This window comes from Chlorocebus sabaeus, chromosome 21 (assembly GCF_047675955.1).
Source record: "Chlorocebus sabaeus isolate Y175 chromosome 21, mChlSab1.0.hap1, whole genome shotgun sequence".
In the NCBI taxonomy this organism is placed as follows: domain Eukaryota; kingdom Metazoa; phylum Chordata; class Mammalia; order Primates; family Cercopithecidae; genus Chlorocebus; species Chlorocebus sabaeus.
This window is the reverse complement of record NC_132924.1, coordinates 68830188-68853551: the sequence shown is the minus strand read 5'-3', so window position 1 is coordinate 68853551 and position 23364 is coordinate 68830188. Positions and strand designations below refer to the sequence as shown.

General features: G+C 35.5%; 1 protein-coding gene across 5 annotated transcripts in view; it reads right to left on the bottom strand.

Annotated features, from left to right (window-relative positions):
* SEMA3A (semaphorin 3A) overlaps positions 1-23364 on the bottom strand; it is a 522459-nt gene that overhangs the window by 141020 nt on the left and 358075 nt on the right. For all 5 annotated transcript variants that reach the window (XM_038004552.2, XM_038004551.2, XM_038004549.2 and 2 more), the window contains 2 exons: positions 20179-20336; positions 13434-13496 (listed from right to left, as the gene is read on the bottom strand). In XM_038004552.2, the coding sequence (XP_037860480.1) occupies positions 13434-13496; positions 20179-20336 (221 nt within the window). The remainder of the gene's footprint in view (positions 1-13433; positions 13497-20178; positions 20337-23364) is intronic.

Below are 23364 nucleotides of genomic sequence, written 5' to 3'. Positions count from 1 at the left end.
TAGCTGGGACTACAGGTGCCTGCCACCTCGCCTGGCTAGTTTTTTGTATTTTAGTAGAGACGGGGTTTCACCGTGTTAGCGAGGATGGTCTCCATCTCCTGACGTCGTGATCCGCCCGTCTCGGCCTTCCAAAGTGCTGGGATTACAGGCTTGAGCCACCGTGCCCGGCCCTAAAGTCTGTTTTATAGTTATAATATAAAATATTATCTTAATGTATCTTATAATAATTGAAGACTCTAATCAAGTTTAGTGTTTGTTACATACACACTGATATATCACTTATTCAAATGCAAGTGCCTATGGCATATTTCACATGTATACTCTTGTCCTTTTCTTTCTTTTTTCATGACCAAAAATTTAGTTGATTTAAAAGGAGATTAAAAAGTAGAACATTCAGAAAGAAAGAACTTTTACAATATAAAAAGGTTTGAAAAGAAGTCAAGTGCCCACAGGGTAAATGAACTATCAAACCAGAGTTGTGAGATTGTCTTATAGGCTGAACTCCATTTTCTCAAAATTTATACCTTGAAACCCTAATCTCTACCATCTGGGAATATGACTCTATTTGGGGATAGGGTCATTAAGGAGGTGACTAAGTCAAAATGAGGCCCTTAGCGTAGACTCTAATCCAACCTGGCTGGTGTCTTTATAAGAAGAAGAAACTTGGACACATAAGGAGACATCGGGGGCATGAGTGCAGAGAGGAAGGGCCATGTGAATAGGCAGCAAGAGGACAGTCATCTGCAAGCCAAGGAGAGGAGGCTCAGAGGAACTCAACTCTGCTTATACCTTGAACTTGGACTTCTAGCCTCCAGAACTGGAACATAAATTTCTGTTGTTTTAGCCAACCAGTCTGTGCCACTTTATTATGCTAGCCCTAATGGAGTAATACAAACATTAAAAAGAAAGTGGGTAATTGGAGGCAATCTGCTGCTTAGTCAAAAGATACTTAAATTTACCATTGCTTAAAATATTTTTGACCGTCAGAACATACGTGGTATCATAATTTTGTCACCCATAAGCCAACTTTGGATCTTCTGCTTTGTACAGAATTAGATATTAAAGAGGACGTTTTACAAATTTCATTTTTTTCTGGCATAATTTTATTATTTCTTCAAATATCCATATATCATAATCTTCCCAAATATGTACATATATGTGGATATTTGTACGTAAACCGTATGTATATACCAACTTGTAGAAATCATTTATGCATGCACTTAAATTTCAGAAATTAGGAATTGTTAAATTTATATTTATTGATATGTAATGAAGATGTTACTTTTTCAAGGATATTTGCATTTGAAAAGGTATTCTCAAGAACTTCAAGAAAAAACATGTAGGGCAAAACGAACAATTTCATAACGGTGAAACAGAAAGGGGGATAATTACTTGTATCAGTCTTGCACAGCAGGAGGTGAGCAGTAGGCCAGCCAGCACAACTGCCTGAGCTCTGCCTTCTGTCTGATCCGCTGCCGCATTAGATTCTCATAGGAGGTTGAACACTTTTATCAACTGTGCATACAAGGGATCTAGGTTGAGGTCTCCTTGTGAGAATCTAATTAATATCTGACGATCTGTGGTGGAACAGTTTCATCCCAAAACCATCCCCTTTTTGGCCCATGGAAAAATTATCTTCCACGAAACCAGTTCCTGGTGCCAAAAAGATTGGGGAACCACTGCTTTAAAGTCAGACATGGGTTAAAATTACTCAGGCATTTTCCATTTGCTGTGTGACTATAACAAAGTTACTTAGAATCTCTGAGCCTGAGTGCCCTCAACTGAAAATGAGATTAATGATATATTCATGTAAATTACTTAGCATGATGACTAGCACTTATTAATTGATAGGTAACTGGTTATCCAATTCTTTTTTTTTTTTTTTTTTTTGAGATGGAGTTTCGCCCTTGTAGCCCAGGCTGGAGTGCAATGGTGCGATCTTGGCTCACCGCAACCTCCATCTACCGAGTTCAAGCGATTCTCCTGCCTCAGCCTCCTGAGTAGCTGGGAATACACACATGTGCCACCACCCTGACTAATTTTGTATTTTTAGTAGAGACAGGGTTTCTCCATGTCGGTCAGGCTGGTCTTGAACTCCTGAACTCAGGTGATCCACCTGCCTCGGCCTCCCAAAGTGCTGGGATTACAGGCGTGAGCCACCGTGCCCAGCCCCAATTCTTAAAATAATTAAAATTCACTATTGTTTGGATATTTCTCTGACTGCTTAACTCTCACACTCTTCTACATATTATGCCATTTCAAAAATTATGATGAGCTCCATTATGAATAGTTCATTCTTTGTAAGGATGCAGTTAGCAGAGTTTAAGCCCATACTTAGTGCTAAACAGAGAGAGATTTTTAAAAATTGGTTTTGAGTATTACTTTATGCCCATTTCAGCTACCAAGGGCAATTGCATTTTGTTCAATAGAATTTATATGAAATCCTAGTCCTCTGGCAGTGAAGACTTATAAATTATAATCACTGTTGTTATCAAAGCAGTAAAAATGCCATGATTCATTGTCTCAATACAACAGCAAATACAGCATGTGTTAGTCAATAGCTGTGGCAGAATTGTACTGTGCCAACTGAAATACGCTAGAAAAATATTTCCTCAAATTCCCTTTCCTGCAGGTTGGTTTAGGCTGGCTATCAGTGAAATCTGCATGAGGTTTGGGAGGTATAAATTAAGCTGCAACCATTACACTCCCCAGGTTGTTCTGATCTGCTGGCCACATTGTTAGCGTGGGGCAGTACCAGGGCCTCCAGGTCCTCTGGCTTCCACCAAATCTCATTTGTTAGTTTCTACCCGACTGAGTCCTGATAATTGTATAGCTCCATGACAAAGGCATCCGTTTCTTCTTTAAGTCACCCAAATCGACCCAAAGAAAGTTAGAGGTAGTAAAAGACAGACTCTGGTCCTAGTTTGTGCTGTGGGTCTCAGTTCGTCCTTACTCTTTCTACTTCATGTCTGGCTTTTCTTCTATAAACATCAACAACTATAGTTACCTACAACAACTTCACACCCACTACCTGTCTCAGGCAGTAGCCTTCCATAGAATTCTTCACCAGCTCTCATGATTGTATAAGGTCTAATTCCCATAATAAAACTCTTTCCATATCAATCACACAGGTGGTCTCTGATAAAACCATGATGAAAAGATATATCTTACTGCCATAGACTAGCTCATTGTGATATGTAATATAAAGGGAACATAAATTTGACCTGTTTAAAAACACACACATGCTCACTGTATGAACTAATGACTAAAGGTCATTAGTTAATAATTTTATTTACTTCTAAATATGAAAGATTTCTGCTTTTTAAATGCATATTAAAATCTATAATCAAAAAGTTGTATTAATGTTGGTATCATTTCAAGCACAATACTAAAAAACCTTTTAGCGTTGAATACATGTGGAATAAACACATGCACACATATATGCATACATAATAATTACATTTAACACCATGGATAGCATGGATAGTACAGTATATTTTGCACCTAATTTGAATGGAACAGTGAGAAGCTTCAGGAATTTTCTGCTCTTAAAGCCAAAAGCCAAGATTCTCCATCTCTAGAAATAGTGTGTCAAGTTTTCAGAGCTACCATAATTTTGCAGTCTGTTTTCCTCGCTACCAACTAAAAAGGTTAAAAGTAAGTAGATGTGTATTAAAATTAAATGGCAGAGCTTCGGGAAAGTTTCATGAGGTCCTGTGGATATAAGAAGCTGATGGTTTTTATTGTTATTGCACAAATGAGTTTTACTGTTATTGCACAAATGATTTTTACTGTTTTTTTTACTAGGTCAAGCAAAAGGAAAACAGTCAAAAGTTGGTGATAGCATATTTGTCTTGAGACATAACATATCTAAGTAAAATACTATTAGAGTCCCTGTTTAATACAAGATATGATGGACAGTGTACTCTCAGAAATGAGTAGAAATCCACTTATGAAGATTATCAGACACATATAGAAGAATACTAAACACAAGTATTAGAAACTACATGTCAGTGGGACTTGGATCAACTTGCTAAATATGAGGAAAGAAGATATTGGCCAAAATCTTTTCTCCTGAAGGAACTGGAGAAATCATGATAATGGACCTTCCAGATTGTAAAATACTTACTGTACTCTAAAAGTATGTACACTGATGCACGGATGAATTATGGTGTCATTATTATTATTTAGATTTGACTGGTCAAATCTAAATAATAATTTGTTAACCAATGCCAAATATTTCATCTTCATTTCAGCCACTTAAGGACACAATTGAAATTTCCAGTAAAAAGGAAAATAAATCAAAATCTCCAAATCTTCTAAAAGATTTTTATAAAATGTCTCTATTTCCAATGTTAGCCTTACTTTGCAAAAATAAATAAATAAATAAATAAATAAATAAATAAATAAAATGCATTTAAATTTTAACCCTGACCCTAAAAGGTTTCCAAAAATTTCAGTTTATCTGTACGAGACTTGGTTCATGGCAAGTCAAACATAATTAATACCAACTTATTTGACTGTATTAGTAAAATGTATTAATTCAAAATATGAATACTATGTAACTTCTGAAATAAACTTAATGACAAAGTTTTATTTGCCATGTATCTTTTACCTTATATGCAAAATTTGCTTGTTTAATTCCTTGAAAAGAAATATGGACTTGCAACCAAATCCAAGTCATCTAAACGAGTTAATATACGAAATGCATTTAGATCAATACCAGGTATAAAGCAAGCTCTCCATAAGTGCTGGATATTATTATACTACTTCTGAAGGCTAGAGTTAAACTGTAAATATTTGGTTCAACATACCAGATATTTACCCACAAACAGATATACACATACATATGAAAGGTACATACATATGAAAATCTATGCTCATTTCTGTGACGTGTGATAAGGTATTTACTGGAGTTCATCAAAAATCAGTTATCTGTACAACTGAAGTGCCATCAAAATTCTTGATGAAAATCATATTTTAAAATGGATAAACTCACCGTATTCTTTCATTTGTAAGATTGTCCAGAGTGTCCACATAAAATTGCAATTGATATTTTAAAAAATTATAAAGGGTCTGGGGTTTTACCCTATTTGTAAGATAATGAGTTAGCCTACCATGCTTTCATGAATACTAACAAAAGATTTGTGACTCAGGGTTCAGAGATAAAGGACTTTATTACTCACAGAAATAGTACTAGCCAGAGTATTAGAATTTCTTGTGCTATTTCCACTGGGTATTCGGAAGAGGATCAGGTAATACCTATACATGTGGTGAGTTGCATTATTGGAGAGGAACTCTGGATGAGAAAACCGAAATATTATATAATAGGTATAGCATGCTGACCTTTAGATATTGAGGGAGATATTATGTTGATTGCACTGGACAGTGCACATGTCTGCCCTTTGCTTCAGAGGGAGGCATTCTCTCTGTTTCCCAAGACCATTTGCAAACCAACATTCTACTTCAGAGGAAGATACTATCGTAACTGTATAAACAGTTTTTTTAAAAAAAACTTAACAAAACGATTTTTTATTATACTTTAAGTTCTAGGGTACATGTGTACAACGTACAGGTTTGTTGCATATGCATACATGTGCCATGTTGGTGTGCTGCACCCATTAACTCGTCATTTACATTAGGTATATCTCCTAATGCTATCCCTCCTCACTACCCTCACCCCACGACAGGGCCCGGTGTATGATGTTCCCCACCCTGTGTCTAAGTGTTCTCATTGTTCAATTCTCACCTATGAGTAAGAACATGCAGTGTTTGGTTTTCTGTCCTTGCAATAGTTTGCTCAGAATGATGGTTTCCAGCTTAATCCATGTTCCCACAAAGGACATGAACTCATCCTTTATATGGCTGCATAATATTCCATGGTATATATATGCCACATTTTCTTAATCCAGCCTATCATTGATGGACATTTGGGTTGGTTCCAAGTCTTTGCTATTGAGAATAGTGCCGCAATAAACATACGTGTGCATGTGTCTTTACAGCAGCATGACGTATAATCCTTTGGGTATATCCCTACGTGTGCATGTATCTTTATAGAAGCATCATTTATAATCCTTTGGGTATACATCCAGTAATGGGATGGCTGGGTCAAACGATATTTCTAGTTCTAGATCCTTGAGGAATCGCCACACTATCTTCCACAATGGTTGAACTACTTTGCAGTCCCACCAACAGTGTAAAAGTGTTACTATTTCTCCACATCTACATATCTGACAAAGGGCTAATATACAGAATCTACAAAGAACTTAAACAAATTTACAAGAAAAAATCAAACAACCCCATCAAAAAGTGGGAGAAGGATATTAGCAGACACTTCTCAAAAGAAGACATTTATGCAGCCAACAGACACATGAAAAAATGCTCATCATCACTGGTCATCAGAGAAATGCAAATCAAAACCACAATGAGATGCCATCTCACACCAGTTAGAATGGCGATCATTAAAAAGTCATAAGCAGTTTTTTTTTAAAAGTGTGCAAAAAGGTAGTCAGGACCTCTGCTTATAAGATGTGAGAAATGTGAAGAACCATAAAAAACTATATTCCAACAATTATACATGAGGATTTTGAAATTAGAAGGTAATTCTAATTATCCACTTAATGCAGTTTTATTATGTCTCGATGTGCCCAAAAGAAAATTTTAAAAAATTAAAAGTTAAAGTCAAATTTGACCTTTGAAAAAGTAATGAAATTTAAGGGTTGACATAGGCATTTTGGAATGCACTGTAACTTAAGATGCATGTGCAGCTTTACATTCTCAATTGCATTCACTTGGCAAAAATTAGTGCTATTGAGGTCCTGCAATTTGAGCCACAGTAAACATGATAGACATTATAATATATATCATATCATTAAGAAGAGTAACAACTAAGGACAAATATATAAAAATAAATCCCTCAAGAATTTTAAAAAGTCTCAAAGTTCAGGTGCATGATACAACACTTTGAAATGTATCCAAGAATCAGAATGTTATGAGAGTCTGCTTTATTGTTCCTCTCAGATGGTTGAAATTTTGATTTCCAATGATGTTCAAAATATTTCTAACAGTCATACGGTTGCCATTTGGTTTTATTGAAATTTAGTGCAAAGAGAGATGGTTTAGTAGGATAAACAAAGAAGATTCAGAGAGCTATTGATTCAAAACAGATTCTTTTACCAGCTTAGAATGTATTCAGCTTTCATTTGCAAAACAGGGTCAACGAAGTTAAGCCATCAATAGAAAAGTTACTGTGTATAACAAAGTGAATTTTAAGCACTAGAAAAATACCAAAAATGGGAGCAAAGGTGAATAACGGCAGCCAGAATACAGGTATCTTGACTGTATTTATTTCCTTATCCAGGGTCTCTGTTCAATAGTATTATATACTGTATTATATATATGTTTTTCAAATAACAGCTCTCAAGTAACAGCAATGGAAAAATTCATGAGCATTTCACTACTCTAATGCTAAAAATTCCATAGCAATTTGAAGGTTTAGAATCTACAATACCAAAAAAGACATATTAATATGATGATTTGTTTTATATCCTGTACATTCTGTTCTACAAGAGAAAATTAAATTTAGATGAATATCATAAATGTCATCACCAGCAGATGCATGCACATGCATGCACAGGCACACACACTCTATATAGAAAAAATATATAAATATATAGAAAAGCAAATATTAAAAGAATAAGGGTTATCAGATAATATATATATATCAGATAAAATATATGTATTTAAAATATACAAATATTTTATCTGATAATGATATACATATATTTATCTGATAACCTGATATATATATATGAGAGAGAGAGAGCAGAAAGTATAACTATGTGCCTCAAGCTACAGGCTTGCTCTTTAACAACAAAGTCCATTCTTTGTGTAATAGTTGCTTGAATTACAGCTGTTGATTTAATATATGTGTTTGGTGCAAAACTGGGCAGAGAGTAATGATGAGTTATATTATCCCAGCTGCATGAGGGAATGTGGAGAGGTTTCGCTTTTCTGTATGATAGCATACTCAGTGACACAGAAACTATGTAGGTTCAATCCAGTGGCATGTCCTGGCTTCTGGTTTACTGTGTTGTCATAGCCATAGGAAAGAACTGTTTCTTAACTAGGCCTAAGAATGGCCCACTCTAAAAGTGCATAAGATTAACCAGTGTCTTGACCCCTCTTTTCCTATTGTAGCCTTCTATCTGAATCTAATGCTGCAACGAAAGTCCTTTACCCAGTGTGACTTGTTTAAAGGCACTTCATTTCCAGTAGACTTTTCAAGGAAATCAGTAGGAAATGGTAAGCACAGGCTCCGGAAATCAGGGATAACAAGTAAGGAGGTTGTTTGTTTATTTTACTATAAATGTTCAGGTCAGTTCCTATTTTGGTTACAATCCTGTCTTGCAGCCCTGATGGCTGCCACAGCCACTCACACCCATTCTTGTGGTTTTCAGTATTACAGGAGACCTTTGAAAGGAATCATTATCAATAAGTCACAGCTGACTATTATTTACTCAAGATACAGTGCAGAATTTCCATCAAACTCTCCTTGTGTCACTTTGGAAATCAGGTGTCAAATGAAAGAAAAAGTCTCTTTCTTCTTAATATTTATTTCTTACTGTTTATTTAAATCATTGTTAAAAATAATAATGCTATTTATTTTCTTATGTTTATTAAGGAAGGGATGGTACAAATCCCAGGGAGCCATCCAATAGCTATTTCTAAAATCATATATTAAGAAAGAAATGCAAAAATTGCATCTGTAAATTAAAGTCCAAAAATAACCAATGAATGCCATGAATCATCTTGAAGTGCACAAAATATTTAAACTGAAGCATTACTTAAATGAGGTTAACTGAAAATGAAAATAAATTTTAATAAATTTCTAAGTGAATAAAATATACCTTGCATTAAAAAAGTATGAAAAGCAATATTAAAGGATCTATAAGGGTTATCAGCAAAATAGCATGAAATATATTTTAATGCTGAGTAGAGCTGGAAGAAAAATATATTTCTCCTTGAAATAAAATATATAAAAACTTCTGTTTTCCTTTCACTATATAAATCTTAATGGAGAAAAATCAAAATCTTGATTTAATGCAGAATATGAAGAAATACCAAAACACAAATATTTTATAATGTTACAATTAATTAATTGATTTTTGAAAACATTAGTAAGGCAATATTATCACACCATCGCACTTTTAAAAATGTGTGTCTCTCTATGCACCTCTATCATAATGATTTATATTTTTTCAGGATCCTTATATACAAGGTACTGTGAAATGATCTGGTGTCACTCTATCAGATTCAGCAAACTCCATGTCTTAGATCCTTTTAATTAAGTTCCATAAAATTCGTAAAAAATTTTAGTAAGTGTGGAAAAATGCAGTGAAGTTGCTTTTCTTCTTTGAAAGTATTCTTGACCAGCCTGGCCAACACGGTGAAACCCTGTCTCTACTAAAAATACACAAATTAGCCGGGTGTGATGGTCACCTGCAATCCCAGCTACTCCAGTGGCTGATGCAGGTGAGTCTCTAAAATCATGATTCAGTGATTAAGTTATCCTCCACAGGGCATTGTGGATCATGAGTTTATTGAGGCTGCTGAACTAACTGCATTTGGACTAACCACAAGAATCCCTTAGTTGTTTGTATTAATAATAGGGAGAGAGAGGCAGAGACAGAGAGGGAGAGAGAGGAGAAAGTTCCATAAAAGATGTGGGAAATGCCTTGAGGTGAATAATTTCAGAAATCACAATCACAAAATACATCTGCTATCTCAGCCACTGAATGAGTTGATCCGATTATGAAATCAAATATGCTTGATTGGGTTGATTCAATCGTGAAATCAAATAAAGCTTCAGTTTGTATTATAATATGCAGATAATTTGTAAGATAACTAGATAAGCATGGTTATTACCTTCAACTTTCAGACCAAATCAGATTCAGAACAATGAAACACTGCAGTGGTCACAACCGTTAAGGAGTATTGAATTAATTTCATTAACAATGTTTTCACTTAGAAATTGTCCATACTACTCTATTACATATACCAATAATAGCAATAATGACTAACATTTTATTTATATTGTTAATTATTAATATCTCAGTTACATAATGTTTTGCATGGGTTCCTTTGAGCCTTACAGGAATTCTGTGAGTTAGTTATTTTATTTTACTTTTTTTTTTGAAACAGAGTCTCGCTCTGTAGCCCAGGCTGGAGTTCAGTGGCATGATCATGGCTCACTGAAACCTCCACCTCCCGGGTTCAAGCAATTCTCCTGCCTCAACCTCCCCAGTAACTGAGACCATGGGCATGTGCCACCATGCCTGGCTAATTTTTGTATTTTTAGTAAAGATGGGGCTTCACCATGTTGGCCAGGGTGGTCTCGAACTTCTGACCTCAAGTGATCCATCATCCTCAACCTCCCAAAGTGTTAGGATTGCAGGCACGGGCTACCATGCCTGGATGAGTTGATTATCATTATACTTACATAGTTGATGAGCCAGAAAAGGTAATATATTTGTTCAAATCCATTACTTATCATCTGTGTGTTAATGGGCAAGTTCAAATCCAAATATTCCAATTGATATCAAAACATCATCAGGGACACTGAAATTTTGATCTCAATGTCTAGAATAGTACCCAAAACATCTATAAATTTTTGAATGTAAAGATTTTTAATGAAGAATCTGAATCACTATATTTCCTGATCAAGCATAGGAAATCATTCTATTTTCTGATCAAGATCAAGAAAATGGGAGTAACTATATCTGCCTCATAAAGCTAGTGTTGAAACTACATTTACTAAATGCTAGTTATCATAGTAATTAGTAGAGGAAAGATTCGATTTTAACAGAAAGGGAGAAGTTTGCATTTTCAAAGGTAACAGCTGTATATAGGTAAATTAGCCATTTCCATCGATCTCAGGTATTATCTCACTGAATATTTTAACATAATTTGTTCATGGTAAATGTAGCTTTTTGATGTTAATAGATTTTCATTTGTTGAGTTATACTTTTAGCCTTATATTATTGAAGATTTTTCTACTTTTCAAATAATTTCCACAAAAACTATTAGAGTTGTTTCTCACAGTGATATATATGTTGTCTCACTTAATAGATGAGAAGCTAAAGGCCAAAGAAAGTTAGCATACTTGCTCACTATATTCATGAGTCAGTAGGAGTATCAGCACAAAATTCTCAACCTCTCCGGGTTCTTACTTCATTGTGTTTTCTATTTACTCCTTTCCAAAAGTTTCAAATTATGCATCAGCTAGGGATAGTATAAAATTGGATAGAAGAACACACTTTTTTTTTGATCCACTGTTACATAACCAGAAAAACGTTTGCTATACTATGAAGGTGTAAAGTGACTTTCAGTTGACAGGTTCTCTCCTTACCTAACTCTAGTCAGACTCCCCTGAACTCTCTTCACAAGAAGGCCCTGACTGTCTGATTTCCATGTTCATCTCTGCTTGGTCCAGTTTTCACAAGAATCCTGTTTAGTCAGTTTACAGAAATTCTCCCACCGTTGATACGTGTGATCAAATTCTTACCCCACTGCCCTACCTCACTGTCAATATCTTATCACCCTGGCCTGCCTTCAGTAATAATCCTGTCTAATCGATTTACCCACAATTCCCATTACTCCGATGTTTCCTCTGGGCAATTTTCCACCCACTAACTCCCACTTTGCTTCTTAGCTATAAATTTCCACTTATCTTTGTATTCAGGATATCCTGTATTAAACTCAATCTCTTACCCCCATTACAAAACTTCATTGTAGCAGTACCCCTGAATAAAGTCTGCCTCACTGTCTTTAATACGTGTCATGAATATTTTAACATAATAACTATATATTTAATATGCAATTGTCAAAGATGAATTTCCCGTGTTTGCTAATGTATAGGTATTAAAGATGAGGGATACCTTTGCTTTGTGATCTTCTACCTAACTTCCTTCACCTATAGGCAACATTGCTGCTAGATTGAGTCAGTCTTTTCCCAGGAACTCAGATTCCAACTCTAAATCCTTCTAAACATATACATCATTGTAGGCAGCTGTAACAAATCAATCAAGTTGTCCCTCAAAAATATCTATGTATCTATACACATATGTACAGTTTGATTTATGTCTTTAGGCAACACACAGAATAAATTTATTCTAAATCCTAATACTTTTAAACACAGATAAAACTTTTAAACATATTGCTTTGTATTTTAGACATCCCCAAATATCAATTAAACATAAAATTATATAAAATTATATATTTTAAAAATTCTGTAATTCATTTTAATTAATTTATTTATGTGATTATAATTACTTTTCATGATCTGTGCAAATACTGGGCTATTCCTCAAACCAGTCACCCACTTAATTTTCCTGACAGTTTACTTTACAAAAAATGGCCTGTGTCTTTTAACAATGGTAAAAACATTATAGGGATTTCTTACTATTCATCTTTCACTCCAGAGTGCCTAGGACAATTCCTATTACATGGTCCTTTTCCAACCCATATTTATTTAAAGGATGAATACATGGAAGGAAAGGAGAGAGGAAGAAAGAAAGGATGAAAGAAAAGAAAAAAGATGGGGAAAAGGAAAGGGAAAGAAAAGAGATAAAAGGAAAAAAATGGAAAGAAGAAAAAATAGGTAATTTAATTATGACTCAGAAATGGAAACATTTCATAGCATTTCAAGAAGAATTCCAGGGGAATTAACATAAATATCAACCTGTGGAAAGAACTTGACTTATTGAATATAAATATGTATGCTACAAAATCACATTTTGTTAATTAATTTTTGCATATATAAACAGCCAAAAAGACCAGATTTTTGCTTTATTAAGGAATATTATTTTTACATATATTCTATACATAAATCTGTCAGTGTTCCAAAATTGAATGCTATCATTTTATTTCTCGAGTGATAAAGTTTAAAAGTAAAATGTGGTGCTTCATAGAACACTAAACAAAAATAGATGACAGAGTAATAAATTACTTATGTCATTACTACAGGTAGAGCATCCCTAATTCAAAATCCTGAAATCTGCAATCCTCCAAAATCTGAAATTTTTTGAGCACCCACATGACACACAAGTGGAAAATTCCACACCCAACCTCATGTGATTAGTCACAGTCAAAATGCAGAAACACAGCAGAGTTTTTTCAGCATCCCTGAGGGGAAAATAAAATTACCTTTAGGCTATGGGTATACCATGTATATGAAAAATAAATACATCTTGCTTCTAGTCTTGGGTTCTATCTGAAAGATATCTTATTATATATATGAAAAGATTCTAACCTCTTCCCCACCAAAAAAAAAAAAAAAAAAAAAAAAATCAGAAATTTGAAACACTTTGGTCCCAAGCATTTTCAATGAAGGATACTCAACCTGTATAATAATTTAGTAGGTTAATGCTTACCAGGATGTCTTTTCCAGCCCACTTGCATTCATCTCTTCTGGTGTAAGATACTGGCCACACAATCTAAGGACAGAGAATAAACATTGTTTTATGTCAACTAAGTTGTCTCAGAGATCCAACACCATATAGTCTTTTAGATGACATTGGGGCAACTGAAGTAAAGTTTCGTAAAGACTCTTTCAGGAACCTTTCACTTTAGATCTTCCAGTGGCGTCAGTTAATTGGTGTGAACATAAGTCACTGATTCTCCATCTACCCAATAGCCTTTGCTGTATAAAAAAGTTGAGCAAGAGAGAAACTGACGCAGACAATAGATCTAAGCCGTGCAGTGTGACAAGAACTGGCACACAGATTGGGAGAGGGAGATCTTCTTGAGAAGATGTGAGAATTTAGTGAAGAGAAGTAGAAACTGGCATAGAATATGGCTCAGATTTTTCTAAACTGGCCTTTATCATGAAATAGTGATTTTGTAATTTTAACATTTGGGTGCTTTGGATACATTTCCCTGCAACAAATCTCAGCATGATATTTTAGAATAAGTAACTGAAAGGATTTAAAAAAAAAAAAAAAAAAAACTTAGAATGAAACTTCTCTTTTTTCTCCTCTTTACTGTTTTTGTTTTTTTGGAAAGGGAAAATATTTATAAGTAACATGGTATATGCTAGAGAAATAAAGGTAGATTGAAGAAGCAAATAGATAGCTCTAAAAAACTATTACCCTCTCTAATGTGGGCTAAAAGACTAGTTGAGAAACAATTATTTGTGTTTTTATGCCTCATATTTAGTCTTCATCCTTCCAGAAAGTCCCATATTGTGTGAATACAGTGACAGTAGTAGATGAACCAAGATGTTAGTGGTGGCTTGGAGGACAGTGGATTCATCCCCCCAACAATATTAATCCAAATACTCCGCTCATTTGATTTTAATATAAAATCCCCTGAGCAATTCCAATGACTCTTATCTGTATAGGGGCAGAACAATTTGTTTTTTATTCATTTTTCCTTTCTAGTAATATTATTAATAGTTAATTTCAGTGGGAAAAAAGTCATATATTAAAAAAAGAAATGGTGGCACTTAATCATTCGTGTCTGCTGGAAAGCTTTTAGTCTAAAATGACTGATTATCATTCATTTGGGAACTTCTAGATAAATCTTTTTTTTTTTTTTAAGACAGAGTCTTGTTCTGTCGCCCAGGCTGGAGTGCAGTGAGTGGCGCTATCTCAGCTCACTGCAAGCTCTGCCATCTGGGTTCACACCATTCTCCTGCCTCAGCTTCATGGGTAGCTGGGACTACAGGCACCCGCCGCCACGCCCAGCTAATTTTTTGTGTTTTTTAGTAGAGACGGAGTTTCACCGTGTTAGCCAGGATGGTCTCGATCTCCTGACCTCGTGATCCACCTGCCTCGGCCTCCCAAAGTTTTGGGATTACAGGGGTGAGCCACTGCGCCCAGCTAGAGAATTCGATATAAATGATCATAAACTTGGGCAAAAATATGATATTCAATCTGGAGAATTACAAAGCAAAACAAAACACATTTACAAACAAGGATTTGGCACATACTGAAGTAATGTATGATGACTTGATAAATGCATTTCAGGTTCATGTCAAAACAGTATGCCCTAAAAATTGTTGGATAGGGATAGGCATTCTTTTTTTTTTTTTTTTTTTTTTTTTTTTTTGAGATGCAGTCTCACTCTTGTCACCCAGGCTAGAGTACAGTGGCTGGATCTTGGCTAATTGGATAGGCATTCATTTTTAACATTAAGTTCTAAATTTCTTTCTATTTTATGTGCTTTCCTTTTCACATTTGCCTGCATATGTAAATTAAAATTATAGTTGACTTGTTCCACAGGCTTTTACAAAGTAGTCATATAAAAACATTCAAGATCAGTAAATGTATTGTTCTTATAATTAACATTACTCTGACTGCTGGATTTCTATAGTGATTGCTGGGCAATCCCAGCAGTTGAGTCTTCACATTGGATATGGAAAGGCAAGGGGATCTATTTTTATTTAAGGTTTATAATGTAAGAGGGTAAAACATAAGTTTTCTCTAGGGCATAACAGTAATAATATATAACAGTTAAGATTTATTGACTTTCATATTCAGCTTTCTAGCTAAATTGTGCTGAAATCACTGATTGTTAAAGCATATATACGTTTAAAAACAAAGTTACAACATATAAATATATATATTTTAAAAGACAAGTTGTTTTCTCATAGTTTCCTAGCTCTTGTTGCTTAATTGTTGAGACAGCATGGACGTCATTTTATGATTCTCTGTGATTCTATTATCTAAGTAAAATATTTATAAACAATAATCTGTATAATATTCATGCTAAAAATTCTTAGACGTAAAAGGGTCTATTAACTTTCTAGAGTTGCAGGGTTAATAATAATAATAATAATAACAATTAAAAGTTTAGAAGTCTGACATGAGAAAAATAAATTTTGATGCAGAAATGTTCTTTTGGAGAACAATTTAATGAGGATAAGTATAAGCCAGTGGAACAAAGGTAAATGTATGTTTAATAGTCTTTTAAGTATTCATTTCCACAAAGAATAATTACTAACATTTTGGTTGGATTTGTTAACTGTTGGTTGTTGGAATTGTCTTTTTATTCTTTGCTCACAAATTTCTCAGTTAACTATCTAAATTTCTTATTCTCATTTTCAAAATGCTTTATAATCTATTTTGTACTTTTTCATCCTTATGCCTCTACACTTCCACTCATGGCAGGCTCACTTACACATGTTATGTAATAAGCATTTATGCTTTAAAGAGATCATACCCTTTTATCAAAGCCAAGAATCTTTCCACAGTTCTTCCAAACCTGAACATGTGTTTTTGCCTCTGAGAGGGATTTGCCTAGTATTTACCCATAAGATTACTCATTTACCTTTACTGCTAACCTTGTAAGGTCATCAAGAATTATTAATAACATATCATAAATCTCCTGTAGTGTTCATCACAAAAAATAGGTGCTTAGAAGAAAGCTATTTGAACATTACATATGCTTAGGTTAAAAGGAATATTAAAACACCCCAAATATATGTATAAACAGATCTAATATGTATGTATGTATGTATGTATGTATTTATTTATTTTGAGACAGGGTCTCACTCTATTGCCCAGGCTGGAATGTAGTGGTATGATCACAGCTCACTGCAGCCTTGACCTCCAGGGCAATGATTGTCCTGCCTCAGCCTTTAGGTTAGCTGTGACTACAGGCGTGTGCTACCATGCCCAGCTTATTTGTGTATTTTTGTTTGTTTGTTTGTTTGTTTTTGTAGCAACAGGATTTCACTATGTTGCACAGGCTGGTCTCAAACTCCTAGGCTCCAGCAATCTGCAGGCCTTGGCCTCCCAACCTGCTGGGATTACAGGTGTGAGCCACCACACCCAACTGATATAAATTCTTAAGTAAATTGGGTTCAATTGTATAAACAATGTGACATAATTAAAATTAAATAATCTGTTTGTAATAAGATGTTTTAAAAATTAGAAATATACCTTTTATTGGGCCGGGCGTGGTGGCTCAAGCCTGTAATCCCAGCACTTTGGAAGGCCGAGACGGTCGGATCACTAGGTCAGGAGATCAATCGAGACCATCCTGGCTAACACGGTGAAACCCCGTCTCTACTAAAAAATGCGAAAAACTAGCCAGGCGAGGTGGCGGGCGCCTGTAGTCCCAGCTACTCGGGAGGCTGAGGCAGGAGAATGGCGTAAACCCGGGAGGCGGAGCTTGCAGTGAGCCGAGATCCGGCCACTGCACTCCAGCGTGGGCGACAGAGCGAGACTCCGTCTCAAAAAAAAAAAAAAAAAGAAAAAGAAATATACCTTTTATTATTAGTAGAATGATTTTAAACTCAAAGGCAAGCACTATAACAAGAATATCACAATTTTGGACAAATGATTTACCTTGTAATTCATTACTTTAAAATAGTTCATTTTAAGTATATTTGGTAAAAGATACTGTGATATATTCTGAGTGTACAAATGGCTGTAGAGATTTTCTTAGATATAAAATGGTAAATTTTTTATTTTATAATTTGATTATTTTCAGTTTTAGAAATAATGAAATAGTTTAACCACATTCAGAATATATAGTCACAGAAAAATGTTAAATAAGTTAAATATATAATCTTAGGTATTCTATGCTCATAATGCTCTCTGTCTATAGATATATACATACATGAATATCACAAAATGATAAATTATTATAAATACCTACAATTTTAACTGATACAATTTCCTAAAATCAATACATCTAATATTTCTTAGTTGAGTTAGATTTTTTTTTTTTTTTTTTTTTTTTTTTTTGAGACAGAGTTTTGCTCTTATTACCCACGCTGGAGTGCAATGGCATGATCTCGGCTCACTACAACCTCTGTCTCCCAGGTTCAAGCCAGTCTCTTGCCTCAGCCTCCCAAGTAGCTGGGTTTACAGGCGCCCATTACCACACTCAGCTATTTTTTGTATTTTTAGTAGAGACAGGTTTCACCATGTTGGCCAGGCAGGTCTTGAACTCCTGACCTCAGGTGATCCACCAGCCTTGGCCTTCTGAAGTGCTGGGATTACAGATATGAGCCACCGCACCCGATCTATTTTGTGCTCACTTTAAAAAGAATGGTTTTCTTTTGGTGAAACAACAATAAAAATCTGCTTATTTTATGATATTTTCAGAAGACTAAGATAAATATTTATCATTTCAGAAAAACAAGTGAATAACCAATATTTTTAGACAATAGATAACAGGCATTTATTATTATCATCTGAGGGGGCTATGAAATCAATTGAATTGAAAAATCAAAATAGAAACACCCAAAGTTACTTTTTTTGAGACGGAGTCTCGCTCTGCCGCCCAGGCTGGAGTGCAGTGGCCGGATCACCTCACTGCAAGCTCAGCCTCCCGGGTTCACGCCATTCTCCTGCCTCAGCCTCCCGAGTAGCTGGGACTACAGGCGCCCGCCACGTCACCCGGCTAGTTTTTTGTAATTTTTAGTAGAGAAGGGGTTTCACTGTGTTAGCCAGGATGGTCTCGATCTCCTGACCTCGTGATCCTCCCGTCTCAGCCTCCCAAAGTGCTGGGATTACAGGCTTGAGCCACGGCGCCCGGCCTCCAAAGTGATTTTTAAAGTTGGCATATCACAATTCTAAAGTACATTATAAGTGTATTACCATTTTATATGACACTATATATAATGAATCAAATTTCTTTATGCCGTGGTCAGATTTTTAGTGTTCAGGTAATGGAAGAAAAGCAAATGTCTTAGGTTTATGCTATACTCTATTAAAAATATAAATCAGCTTTGAATTTAAAACTGCATTTTTATCCCAAAAGCAACACTCTCCAACCAGATAAAAAAGCTTGTAAAAATTCTGTTACTTCTTAAAAATCATCACCAAATCTGTTATTGGTTGTGAGTAGTTGGGACATACCAGTTCAAAGCCCGCAATGTTAAGAAGTAAAACTAATACAAATAGAAACAGATAGGGATGTATTCCAAAATGAATATTCTACTATTACCTTTATGAAAGCTACTGCATAAAGACCTTTATTCTTCAGATAATTAGTATCAGAAATATTGACTGTGATAAAATGGTTCACTTAGACATACCACATGTAGACTTAGTAGCACAATTTTCACTAATTTGTCAATCCATGTTTTTATTTGTTAAACTGTATAGCTTATAAAAGGTCGGGCGCGGTGGCTCACACCTGTAATCCCAGCACTTTGGGAGGCCAAGGCGGGCAGATCACTAGGTCAGGAAATCGAGACTATCCTGGCTAACATGGTGAAAACCCGTCTCTACTTTAAAAAAAAAAAAAAAAAGTATAAAAAATTAGCCGGGCGTGGTGGCAGGCACCTGTAGTCCCAGCTACTTGGGAGGTTGAGACAGGAGAATGGCATGAACCTGGGAGGCAGAGCTTGCAGTGAGCCAAGATCACACCACTGCACTCCAGCCTGGGCGACAGAGCGAGACTCCATCTCAAAAAACAACAACAACAAAACAAAAACAAACAAACAAAAAAACTGTATAGCTTATTAATGAAATAAGCCAGAAATACTATAAAGAATAAAGACAGAACTTATATCCTGCTGATGTCTGAATGACCACATTTAAAAAAAATCTGATACTTTGATCTTCTAGATCAGGGTTTGGCAAACTCTTTGTTTAAAAGGCCAAATAGTCGTTTCTGTAGACCAGTTGATATCCTTTGTAACTACTGAATTCTGCTGTTGTAGCACAAAAACAGACACAGGCAATATGTAAATGAATGAGAGTGCTTGTGTTTCAATAAAACTTTATTTACAAACACTGATAGCATGCCAAATTAGGCATGTGGGTAATGGCTAGATAAACTCTTCATTTTCTGGAAATATAGAGAAATATAAATTTATACCTACACACATATGCATAGTTCATGAAGTCAATTATGATGTATTGCTACAATGGTTCAAGTATTTACTTTTATGTAGGAAAAATAGATATGAAAGGATAAGCTGAAGTTCATATTTCTTATACTGATTACTGCAAATACTGTGGTTTCATCCTTGATATTTTTTTAATCTATTGCATCCATTGATTCATTATTGTCATTTTTATTTGCAGCAGAAAAGACAAAATATTAATTCAAAACAACTTTCTGTCAGTAATCATGCTTTTAAGTAGCTACAGAATTATCTATGACTTGAGATGCTTCAAAATAACTATAGTGCATATATTAGAATACTGATACCTTTTGAAAATCCTTGATATTAACCAGGTTGAATGAAAATATGTGATCCTTTGCTCCAACATACAGCCTACTCCGTTCCTCATCCAAAAGGAAGGTATGATAACTGGAGCTGTTGGCCAAGCCATTGAAAGTGATCACATTGTTGGATTCCAACATTTCTGCAAGGTAACAAAGCAAAACATTGGGTATTAATGTGAAGCACTATACAAGCATAGACTGTTGGTACATGGTAACCTGACTATATTTACTGTTGTAGCTATCAATCAGTGCTTATTCTTCAGGGTACTAAGAAATATATTGGAACCGGAACCAAAATGTGTGCATTTTACTTTTTTTTTTTTTTTTGAGATGGAGTTTTGCTCTTGTTGCCCAGGTTGGAGTGCAATGGCGTGATCTCAGTTCACCACAACCTCCGCCTCCTGAGTTCAAGCGATTCTCCCACCTCAGCCTCCCAAGTAGCTGGGATTACAGGCATGCACCACTACACCTGGCTAATTTTTGTATTTTTAGTAGAGATGGGGTTTCTCAATGTTGGTCAGGCTGGCTTCGAACTCCTGACCTCAGGTGATCTGCCCACCTCAGCCTCCCAAAGTGCTGGGATTATAGGCGTGAGCCACTGTGCCCTGCCTGTATTTTATTAAAATGGGAGTTATATTCCTATTTGCTGGTTTCATACTTAACATGGTACAGTCCTAAAGAAGAGAGGAAGAGGAATACCTATACTTTAGTGACAGGAATTTAAGTCCACTTTTGTGTTAGGAAGGTAATTGTTGGCTTCTCAAAGATATGTTTTGCTCAATGCACACACACACCCACACACACAAACACACACCACTCCCATGGGATAGAATTTTTGAGGATTCTCCAAAACTGTATCTCCAAAACTGTATGTCCTGAATCAGTGCTTTAGATTTTTCGGGTGCACACTTAGTAGGAAACTTTCAGCAGCACACACAAAATGTAGAATGCAACGTGCCTTCCAAAGACAGAAAGCTGCAACGTAGACCTGTTCTAACACCTGTTCCAGCTGTTAACATCAGGAAACATATATTAGTCATGTGACCGATTGCCTTGTTTTATCTATTTGTCCTACTGACCTCTTCATTTTATCATTTTATCATCAAAAATATGATTTCAACAGAGGATAAAATTCATACTCTTTAACTTAACACTAAAGATCAGGTCACTATCATTGCAGTTTAGACCCTATCCCAGTACTTCTCATGTCCTCTATCATGCGGGAAGTCATGCACTGTGCTCATTCACTCCTTGGCCTTTGTTACTATTTTTCCTGACTCCGACAGCTACAGAATAGATCCACACTTAAAGCTAGTTCAAATGCAACTGCCAAGAAATTCTCAGAGAGCTTCCTGTTACATTTTGCTTGAATTACTCTTATAACCTGCATCCCACTGTCAATTATTGCAATCTTATCTACCAGAATGAACGTTCCCTCAGGAAATAGATAATTAATAGCTCATCATGCCTAACTCACATGTTTTTTTCATATTACTAGGTCAACAACATAAAATGGAATATCTATCTTTTTGTATATTTACCTATCCTATAGGCAAAAAATGTTAACTAATTGTTAAAAGATACTTTTCTCATTTCTTCATGAGAAATAGTATAATACTAGGCTGGCCTTAGTCCCTACCACACCCCATTCCCCACACACACACAAAAAAGAAGCAGGAGAGGAAGGAAGGGACAGAGGGAGGGAAGGAGGGAGGGAAGAAGGAAGGAAGGAAGGAAGGAAGGAAGGAAGGAAGGAAGGAAGGAAGGAAGGAAGGAAGGAAGGAAGGAAGGAAGGAAGGAAAGAGAAGAGTTTAATTCATGTGAATCACAGCTGAAATAAATGACAGCGGTTAGTCTCCAGAGAAGAGGGACAGATAATCCACTACATAATATCTTAATTGAAATGGAAGTCATTGGCTGGGCACAGTGGCTCATGCCTGTAATCTCAGCACTTTGGGAGGCCAAGGCGGGCAGATAACAAGGTCAGAAGTTCAAGACCAGCCTGGCCAACATGGTGAAACCCCGTCTCTACTAAAAACACAAAAAATAAGCCGGGCGTGATGGTGGGTGCCTGTAATCCCAGCTTCTCGGGAGGCTGAGGCAAGAGAATTGCTTGAACCCGGGAGATGGAGGTTGCAGTGAGCCGAGGTTGCACCACTGCACTTCAGCCTGGGTGACAGAGCAACATTCAGTCTCAAAAAAAAAAAAAAAAAAAAAAAAAAGACATAACATTCATTTCATTGGCATCCAAAAGATTACAACTGATCAATGCTACACTACGCAGAGTCAAAAGACTGAAATTTCAGGCACTCTGAGTTGTGTGAGGATGGAAATGGGCTGCTGCCAGAGGCAAGGGCTCTGTCACTGGATATGTTCAGGCCCTGATTGAATGGTCATTAGAAAAGATCCGTTTATCAAATGGATGCCCTTCATCCTTACTTCCAATTCTAAGATCTATAATTCTACCTTAGTTTCAGAGAGGCCAAACTTAAAAAAGAAAAAAAAGCCCACAAACTTTAAAAAAAAAAAAGCCACCTCGGCCTAAACCAAAAAAATTACATAGAGATATTCAGCAATTAAAGGGTCATGTAAGAGATACAAGAATGGATTTTAATTGCAAATGCATAGAAACTACATAAGGGATCTCTAAGCATTAATCGGAAGAAGTTGTAGGAAAATAAATACTATAGCTATAGATTTTGGAGTTATACAATTATAAGTAAGAACACAAGCATCTCCACAGTACTTATTTTTTAGGTGTACAAACAAGGACAAGTTCCTTAAACTCCCTGGCCCCAAGTTTTATAGAAGATGGGGTGAGTAATGTATCTTTTAAGAGTTCATGTATCTTTTAAGAGTCACTGAGGTGAAATTAGATAAAGCCTGTAAAAAACCTAGAACAAGCATTTCCTAGTAAGCACTCAATTAAATATTTCCTGTTTGTATAAGTAGAGGTTAAATATTTGTAGGTTGATCTTCTTGACCAGATGTAGCAAATTACAGTCCAGATGGAGTAGACTGAAAACTACATACATATATATGTGTGTGTGTGTGTGTGTGTATAACCTATCTTACTAAGTGTCCTAACTTGTTAACATCAGTAATTTTGTTTGGTAGAGGGAAAATAAGAATAGCAATATGTTCTTTGATTTACATTAATATTAAATG